At 37.4% G+C, this 10,249-nt stretch overlaps 1 protein-coding gene across 1 annotated transcript; it reads left to right on the top strand.

Moving 5' to 3' along the window:
* The first annotated feature begins 6,946 nt into the window (after positions 1–6,946).
* LOC130987515 (28 kDa ribonucleoprotein, chloroplastic-like) lies at positions 6,947–9,681 on the top strand. The gene is made up of 4 exons (XM_057911056.1): positions 6,947–7,520; positions 8,033–8,134; positions 8,856–9,137; positions 9,428–9,681. Exons 1-4 carry the CDS (start codon positions 7,113–7,115, stop codon positions 9,488–9,490), a joined length of 855 nt encoding a protein of 284 aa, XP_057767039.1. The 5' UTR covers positions 6,947–7,112; the 3' UTR covers positions 9,491–9,681.
* Positions 9,682–10,249: the final 568 nt, after the last annotated feature.

Raw genomic sequence — 10,249 nt, 5'->3', positions numbered from 1 at the left:
TATGCACTTCGAACTTTTCTTTTAATTCAGCTGCCATGTCAGCAACGATTTGGAGGTAAAAATTTGCCGAGTGTAAAATCAGAAGGAACACAAAATTTATGTATTTATAGGCAGATTTTAAAGTTGAGGAGCAAAATCAGAAAATAAAAAAAAAATCGAGTATTTATAGATCAATAACCTTTTTATAAATGATAAAGACCCAGCTAAAAAGATATACTAATGATAGGGAGTGGGGTTTTTTTTTCCTTTTTTTTTTGGTTGTAGTATGATTTTTGTTACTTAAAACAGTTAAACCCAATTTTAAATAATTATGTTTTTCTTATAATAGTACTCGTGTTGTTCTTGTCACACTTCAATTCTTGAAATAATAACTATAACTTGGGTACGACTAAATCATCTAAATGAACAAGGGAGAATCCCGAATAAAAGGGATAACAATTGGGCTTAGCCCCTTTGGATGAAGAAAGACAGGTATTCAAGTGATACGAATCAATCAACAAACATAATAACTTCAGGATCACAAATTTAGTTTCATGCTTCATATAACCAACTTTCATAGAGTGAAATACTTGAGAATTTATAGTCTCGGCTCAACAAAAGATGTCGTTTAGAGTCACAATATAAAGGTCTTAATTTAAGGAAACAAGAGACAGATACTGGCTAGTTTTACAGCGGAAGTCAAAATAAGGAATTGAATTCTAGCCTCAGCTCGTCCCGTCAGCACTAGCCATTAACTTGAAAAATATTTGAAGATATTTGGGCTAAGTACTAATGTACTTAGTGGGCTGCAACTTTAAAACATTTCATAACATGTAAGAGCAGTTTATCCAATCATACTGATATGACTTAGAAGGTTTTAAAGTGAAATAACTTCTAAGCATGTTAAAACATAATATACGTATTATTTTGCGCGCGTTTGCACACTCCAATCTGTTACTCGCTGTGATCCCGGACCATTTAGTCACCGACGGATATCTGTCTCCCGCTGACTTGAACTGAGGGCGTAACTCAGCCAAGTAAAATAAATCTCAGAAATTAATCCAGACAGGCCTATCATAAACTATGCTCCGGAACACATCCCGTCGAGCACCCTTATAACGCCTCTGGTTAATGCCCGATGGAGATCAACCCACCGAGTCAGCTAACAAGTGTACACAATTCTCAAATAACGTGTTAGGCTATAAGAGAACCTCAATTGATTCGTTGTGGCGAGCCTTAAACATGGTAGAGTGCCCAAAATATTTATTGGATAAACAGTTTGTATTTCATGAAACATTTAAGCTCATTAGCTCAATCATACATTTGGAAAATAAGCCCACCTGAATAGGCAATGCCTGTCGTTTATATGTTATCTCTGAATTGGAATAGCAGTGCTAATCCTCCTAATGTTCAAGGCCTACAAGAAATCTATTCTTAATAGGTCTCTTAAATCTAAACTCAAGTCACGGTCAAGTGTTTAACATTCTACGATTCACTTAGTCGGGTTTTCAAAATTTAATGAATAAATAATTGAAAACTAATATTCTTGAGTTAAGAACATCAACAATATTCTTACTAATATTTCTTTTGTAATTGGTGTTATAAATAACCAATTAAATCATGATGCAATGCATGACTCATTTCATACTTAAGCATATAAGTGTTTACTTAATATGCACAAGCCCAATTAATAATAAAGGCAGCCCACAGCGAGATCGCCGCCTCTCCCCCCTTTCTCTGCTAGGTTCTACTATTCTCTACTCTTCTCTACTAGCTCTGCTCTCCAGCTCTGGTATCCCAGCTCTGCTATCCAGCTCTGGTCTCTCAGCTCTACTATCCAACTCTGGTCTCCAGCTCTGGTATCCAGCTCTGGTCTCTCAGCTCTGGTAGCCCAGCTTTACTATCCAGCCCTGGTCTCTGAGCTCTATTCTCTGAGCTCTGGTATCCCAGCTCTGCTCTGCCCCTCTCTACTCTGCTCTGTCCCTCCCGCTCTGCTCTGCCCCTCTCTACTCTCTTTCTCAGTCCACCGGTATACCTCACGCCGATCACCTCCTTGGCAACGGCGAAGCGCCGTCACCTCCATTTATTTATCCGGCAACCGCAGCAAACCACGACCGCTACCCTCTGTAATGACCCGACTTTTTATTAAGGATTATATACTTTTAATTACTGATTTAAGGATTGATTATGGTAATTAGGGTTCAGCATCCATTAATAAAATACGAACTTATATGAATTTGATAATTTATATATGTGATGATTTATTTTTTTATTTTCAATAGATGATGCACTCAAAATATATTTTGAGTCCATTAATTTATTGTGGAGAATTTAACACTGAAGTATTAAATAAGAATCTTTTATCGATTGTTTACTTAAGCCCATGAGTAATTTAATTTATGTTAGAAGCAAGCTCAAATGGATTTTATGCTTCAATAAGAATTAGGCTTATATGTCTTAATGTATTTAAATGAGTTTGGAACCATATAATTAATATATTAATCTCTTAGATTTTTTTTAATGATTAAATTTGAATAAATCCTAAGCATGCTGAAGAATTTACCACGCATGCTGAAAAAAAATTCTTCAGTCATACAAAGTAGCTGAAAAAGAATTTCTATGTTCATACCATTTCCACGCTCCTCATTTTTCTTTAAAACCACAGCCACTTTCACCATTCTCACACCACCATTTTCAACTACTGCAGCCCATTTTCAATAGCAAGATTTACGGTAATAATGAAAGGAAATTCTCCCTCTTTCAATTTTCTTCACTACAGATTTCTAACTTATGCTATACACATAATTATGCAGAGACAAAAATCCACCTATTCAAGGTATCATCACCCTTTCGTTGTCAATTTTCAGAGAACCACCAACAGAGAACCACCATATTTCTTTATGTGTTTACAAGATATGGCATACGATCTGAAATTTAGATTTTTAAACTACAAGAAAAGATGTTAAGATGTTATAAGCAATTGATATATATGATATTTACAGTATGAGAATGATATGTGCTAAGAAAAATCCTATGCTATTTTGTGAACTGAATTGTGGCTTGAACCCTGCTGTGTGTGTGAGTCGAGGTCAGGGGATGGCAGCCGCGGGGCTGCCGGCGGTCGACGGGAGGCGGCGGAGCCACGTGGTGGTCTCCGTTCTGCCAAGAGAGAAAGAGAGGAGGGATTTCAGATTTTAATTTTAAAAAAAGAAAGGATGAGGGAAGGAAAAAGAAAATGAGAATAGGGAGATAGGGTTTTACCTGGGTTGTCGGCGGCTGCGGCTGCGGCTGCGGCTTCGCCGGAAATCGGAGGGAGGAAGGGCGGCGGCCATGGCTGTCCTGTGGTCGCCGGATTCGAGGGAGTCGGTGATTCAGGGCTTCGGCGGTGGCTGGCTTCATTAACAGCTGCTGCTACTGCTGCCGGAGTCGAGAGAAGGGAGAGAGCAGCCATGGTGACTCTTCGTCGCCGGCGGTCAACAGATGGCGGCGGAGCCGCGGTGGTTCCGATCTGCCAAAGGGGGGAAGAGATAGATGGGTTTTCAGCTTTTAATTAAAAGTGGAGGGAGGTAGAAAAATCAGAATTTGAAAAGGGAAATTAGGACCTACCTTAGGCTGCTGGATGACGGAATCGGTGGTGGCTCGGGCCGTTCTGCAGGGGAAGATGAAGCAGGAGGCGGCGGCGCGGCGTTGGCTGTGACCGTCCGTGTCCTTGCAAGTATGATGTGTGAAGGAGAGGAAGGTTGGAGATAGAGAGATAGAGGCGAGAGGGTGAGAGAGGACAAGAGTTCAGGGGAGGAGAGAGAGGCAGCAGCCGCGCCGCTCGCCGGCGGCGGCGGCGGTGGCGGCCGCGTTGAACGGCAGCGGACAGAGGGAGTCCGAGAGAGAGAGATGAGAGGGTGAGTGTTGGCTGAATGTGTGTGTTTGAGTGTATTTAGTGTGTGTTTTATTTAGGTTAAGAATTGGGCCGGGTTGGGCCGATTTTATTAATTGTTTGGGCCGAGACTTGGGCCGATTTTATTAAGTGTTTGGGCCCTTATTTAATTAATTGATGGGCTTAGATTTTAAATGTTTGGGCTTCAATATCTGTTGGGCTCGGCCCTTTTAAATAAAAATCTGATGAGCTTCTTTTATTTATAGGATTTGGGCTTCTTTAATTTAATTGTTTGGGCCTTATTCAAAAAAAAAACATGATAGACTTAATTTATCTAATTAATTTGGGCTTATATCTATTTAAATTATTTGAGCTCTTAATTATTAATTTAAATTGAGCTTGATTAATTTAATTATATATTGACCTTTAAATTAATTATTTAAATGGAGTTCTTTATTTCAAGTATTTATAAATGGATTTTAAAATAAAATATTTTGAGTTAAACTCTTATTTAAATTAATTCTTTTCAAATGACTTATTAATATGGATTATTTGAAAATGATTAAATGATTTTAAATATGAGAAAGCATGATCTATGATGATATAATTTATCTATGTGATATTATAGGATTTGTTTTTAAGATGACGGAATATTTGACTTGATGACATAAATAGAACGAGTTATGATTAATGCGCATGTTGATGTTCGAATAAATAGTTCGAACCTAAATGTTAGTTATGTGATAAATGTTTTGAGTTTAAGGTTTTGAACGAGACGAAACAAGATTAATATGGATGCTAGAACCCTAAAATCATTAAAGGAGATAGTTTAGTTTAGAGACCTATCTTCCTTTCTTACACAACTTTCTTCTCGAACTTATCGACTCTTCGTCAATAAAGGTCCAGACGGGAAGTGAAAGCTAAAGAAGGAGGTAACTCTACGCCCCTAATGGGAACGGAATGAGGTGGGCTTTCTTAAAACACGTATATAGAGATCCCCTGCATACATGCCTCTTATACGAAATGAAATGAATGACATGATATAACTGTATTATTTTAAATGGTGAATGGTTCTTATGAAATGAAATGTTTATGGAAATGATTAAATGATGAATGGTTCTTATGAAAGGAAAGGAAATGTTTATGAATGATTGTCTGCCAAAAATGTTTATGTTTTATGTATGTATCCTATCTGTGTTGGTTCGCCAACTATAAAGGAAATCGAATTCGGATCCTACGCTAGACGAAGGTTTGCTAGTAAGGGTTAACGTGTACACTCATGGAGACTGTGTGTCGCTTGCGACCGGTCTTGGCGTCCGTGGAAGGAGGCCTCCTTCCCGGCGTGTAAAAGGAACAGATATGGATCATATAGACTGAAAATGGGATGCGCATCCAACTTTATGAAATGAAAGAAAATGTTTAGTAAGCACAGGTCCTTCAAATAAAACCCTGTGTGTTACTGTTGGCAGTACAATAAATGATATAAAATGTTATGTTTCCGGCATATGTTCACTGAGTATTTTTACTCAGCCCTGCATGTTGTTTTCCCTAATGTGCAGGTTGAGCGGGTGATGGAATGGAGTGGAGTTGAGCGGATGTACCCTTGTGACGTAGAACAGTAATGTAACCTTGAGTGTACATCTTCATATGTATAACTCACACGTATTTTCCGCTGAAAGATACTCTGATTATGATAATGTTTTATTTTATGTATGATACTCTTTTGTTGAGTAATCCACTTCGACGGGCCTTCCCGAACGAATGTCTTGATTTTGCCCAAGTGATCAGTTATGATCCTAGTGTTATATAATAAATGTCTCTTTTCGTAAAATGTATGATTGTTAAGTAAATGCCCCTTTCTTTCCCCGCTTCTCAATCCCCTTCCCTAGTCATAACCCCGGTTAAGCCATCCTTAGGGATTGCGGGCTGTGACACCCTCACTCTCCTCTCCTCCAGATCTGACGAAAACGCAACCTTCAGGCCACGCCTCCGCTGAGCCCTAGATCCCCAATTGAGCCACCACCGCCACCGATCTCCCTCCCTTTCTCTACCCCTAATTCTCTCTCACTCCGGCGACAAACGACGAGGTCGCCGCCGACAGCAACAACCCCTCCGACTCGGCGCCTCAGACCTGACGCAGAACAAGACCAACTCAAAACTCTACCTATCTTCTTTTCTTTTAACACAGACATCCTTTGTATGCAAGCATATACACATAAACAGAGTATATGCACATGTGTTTTTGAAATATCGATCTGTTCAAACATGATATATGAACTGGACTCGGAATAAAATGAAGAAATCTCAAAGTTGAGAAGAACTCACCTATGGTTGCTGCGTTTCTCTTCAGGGACGAAGAAGTTGAGAAGAAGAAATTCCATAATGAAATCGACTGAATTCTTGAAGGAGGGGAGATGATTGGCTTCTTAAAGGAGTACAAAAGGTATATGAGACGTGGATGCACCCTCTCTACACTTAATCATTGTGATATTTTGCTAATTGAAATTAGCAAAATATCTAGGGAATTAGTCATGTTTGGGCTCAATGGGTTTGATTTGTGGGCTGAAAATTTCCACATGGATCGGCTAGTAGGGGTTAGAGTATGGTGAATTGAGGTTGTTGATTAGACAAATAAAATCTCTTAGGATAAAATTGTCGAAACTGTAATAATTCATCAGGGTTGGTTAACTAGTAACTCGTATAAATGCTTGAATGCTTAATTAAATAAATATGCAATGCATATAAATTTAATAACTAAATTTACAAATGCTTTTGTAAATCATTTTTGTTGGAATTAAAATAAATTCTTTTTCTCAATGCGACGTGAATCATCTTAAATCTAAGTTCAAAATTATTATAAACTTAGCTCGATGAAACAAGGTATTACAGTTCTAATAGTAATGTCTCATTTTTTTTTTTGGATGTCCCAATACAAATGTTATATTCTTTTTTTGGTAATATATTTTGTCTTTATACTTAATATTTAAATAATTTTTATCAATTTTACATATTTCTTAATTTCAGTGTCGAAAATTTATGGGACACCATTATTGGAATAGAAGGAGTAATAAAATTGATGGAGTAGTATTTAAAAACAAAAATGAGGAAGAAAAATCACAACAATATCTGAGGCTGCATCTCCGTGTGTGATATTTGTCTGATATCAAACGCCAACCAATTTCTCGTATGCTTAGTGTGGTTTCAAATTCTTATCTTCAGCTCAGCATTTCTCTCTCCCTCTCTCTAACACTTGCAATTGCAAATGACTTCTGCTACTGCCCTCCATCTCAGATTGCTCGAATGCTGTTGCGCAGCAACTATCCCTAAAACTTCCATATCTAAACCCTCTTGCCCCTCGCTCTCTCTAAGGCAAATCCACTTCCCTCACTCTTCAGTTCAGCTCAAATCCAGGAATTCGCCTCTCAGAATCCTCCCATTCGTCCCTCAGGCCTCCGATTGGGCCGCCGGCGATGAAGGGCTAGCGGCTACAGCCGTCGAATCTTCTTCCTGGGAGAGCGCCGATGAAAATGCCGAGGGCGACGGCGGCGAGGAATCCTTCGTTCAGCCGCCGGAGGAGGCGAAGCTCTTCGTCGGAAATTTGCCCTACGACATTGACAGTGAGAAATTGGCCAAGCTTTTCGATCAAGCTGGCGTTGTGGAGATTTCTGAGGTATTTTCATTCTATTAATTTTTACTTTTTTTGTGGATTTAGATTATATCTACTTTTTTTGAGCTCTGACTTTGTAGTTTTATTGGTTTCGTATTTGTAAGATTGTCGAAATTTGCTGGAAAATTATCTGTCTTAGGATGAAATTGAGCCAAAGCCACTTATTTTAAGAACAAAAATTGAGGGGCTAAGGATGAAAATATAAGAAGGGGAAAAAATTCGATCTTTTTAGGGATAGAATAGTGTAGTTCTTCCATACGAGGATAAGAGTTCATTCTTATTCTAATTCGCATGTCTTCCATCAAAATTTATGTAATATTAGGTGTATTGTAATGCAATTGTGTGATAGGTTTTAATGAGGCTTAACCCTTAGTTAGCTTCTTTGTGCTATCTTGGGGTTTTTATGTTTTTTATTCTTTTTATTTTTTCCTTTCAATAAAATTTTAATTCAGCAATTGTATGATAGGGGATTTGGGGTCCGAATGCAGATATCTGATCTGGTGGTGTTATTGTAGGTGATTTACAATAGGCAAACGGATCAAAGCCGAGGATTTGGATTTGTAACAATGAGCACGGTGGAACAAGCTGAGAAGGCTGTTGAGATGTTCAGTGGCTATGTGAGTTGCTTGTTATTTAATTCGTTCCCAACTCCTAGTTGCTATCTATACTGACTGCTGAGTTTGAAATGTTTTAGTGCAGTCGAATGAGGTGTGTTCATTGCATCTATGTGATAGGAATAGGATAGGTGTTACCTTGGACTGAGATATATGATAAACTACTTAAAACTATGGTGATTGCTATTTGCTCATGATAAGATATGTGTTTTTACTGATTTATCAAGACATTTGTGAAGGTTTTCCATCTATGCTGAGTAAGTAGCGACCACGATCACCATTTGTGTATGTTGCTTAGGCATAAGTATGTCGGACTAAATTGAGCATCTAAAATTCTTGAGTTTGATTCTTATACTTGTCTTATTTAATGTCAATTTCTCAAAGTGACCTTTTGAAATCATCCCTGTCGATATGGTATTGTATTTAATGATCAAGAAATTCGTGAAGGTTTTGCCATCTATGGTAAGTAAGTAGTGACTGTAACCGCCATTTGTCTGTGGTGACTGTCGATGCCATAAACTGACTTGAGGAAATGCTGCCTTGCACTTGTAAGACAGGATTTTAGGATTTATTTGTTCTTGTCAACAAATAAAAATTCAATCTGCAAAACTATTTAACATCTATTAATTCTTGGTTTGACTATAGTTGTCTTGCCTCAAATGTCACATTCTTATTGTGAACTTCTGAAACGGCCTCTATTAATTTGGCAACACGATATATTCAGGATATAGGCGGAAGACTATTGACGGTAAATAAGGCGGCTCCTAGAGGTTCTCAGCCGGAAAGGATTACTAGAACGTACGAGCCTTCCTTCAGGATCTATGTTGGTAACTTGCCATGGCAAGTGGATAATGCTCGCCTCATGGAGCTCTTCAGCGAGCATGGCAAAGTCATTGATGCTAGAGTGGTAATTGACAGGGAGACTGGAAGATCGCGTGGATTTGGTTTTGTCACGATGTCGAGTGAGCCGGAATTAAATGATGCTATAGCTGCTCTTGATGGACAGGTAACTTGCTATTGCCCTTGATTTGGAATTTTGAGAAATGGGATTGGTAGAAACTACAAATCTTTGATGAAGTGAGGAATTTAGACCATTGAAAAACTCTAAAATGCACCTTTTATTTTGATAGATTTGAAATTCCAAACAGCTAATCCAATTATGTTCTTACATGAAATGGTGAACAGGTGGAATTGAAACGCATCATTCTCATTTGAGCTAATTTTGGGGGAATTTATATAATTAAAATAGTTAAATTTCATTGAAATGTGCATGAATTTATCTAATTTTGGATGCAGAATTTGGATGGCCGTGCAATTAGAGTTAATGTTGCAGAGGACAGACCGAGACGCACCTTCTAAATGAAATTCACTATTTATTTATGTATTTTTTTGTATTAGTAACTTTGCCTTTATGAGAGATTTTTCTCCATCTTCACCTCCAATTTTGTTTTGAACTCTGATCATATCAGACTCTTAGGTTATTGTTCTTGTGAAATTACTTAATATACAAGTTGATTTTATAGATGTGATGAATTTTATACCGTGCAAAATTTTAAGGTTGTAGGTTTCAACTATGCAAAAGACTTGGACACATCGGAGTCCAACATGTAAATCTATTTTTAAATTATATGTATATGATTTTATTTTTTTTCTTTCAAGCGCAATGAATTAGGAACTTTATATATCTAGTAATATCATTTTTTGGCTCATTATTTGAACATTTTTTCAAAAATATTCCATCCTAAGGGTAATATAAAACAATATTTACCGTTTCATCTTTTTCTTCTTTCTGACTCGCAAAAATAATTAGGTAAGTGACGATTGATGTGTTCCGACCAATAGTCACATTGTCAATACAAGTGGAACTAAAACAAAGAAAAATAGAAAAGAAAATTCACATCATTAGAAATGCATATGAAACTTCACGTGTAATACCCCATTCCTTTTAGTTAGGTTTAGAATAATTTTCGAACTTAAAATTTAAGATGACTCACGTCGTATTAAGAAAATGAATTTATTTTAAATCCAACAAAAATGATTTACAGAAATATTTGTAAATTTAGTTATGTAAATTAATATGCATCGCACATTTATTTGAGTTGTGTATTAAAGATTTTA

The sequence above is a fragment of the Salvia miltiorrhiza genome, chromosome 6 (genome assembly GCF_028751815.1).
Source record: "Salvia miltiorrhiza cultivar Shanhuang (shh) chromosome 6, IMPLAD_Smil_shh, whole genome shotgun sequence".
NCBI lineage: Eukaryota > Viridiplantae > Streptophyta > Magnoliopsida > Lamiales > Lamiaceae > Salvia > Salvia miltiorrhiza.
Note: the sequence above shows the minus strand (reverse complement) of the source record. Positions and strands in the feature narration are given on the sequence as shown.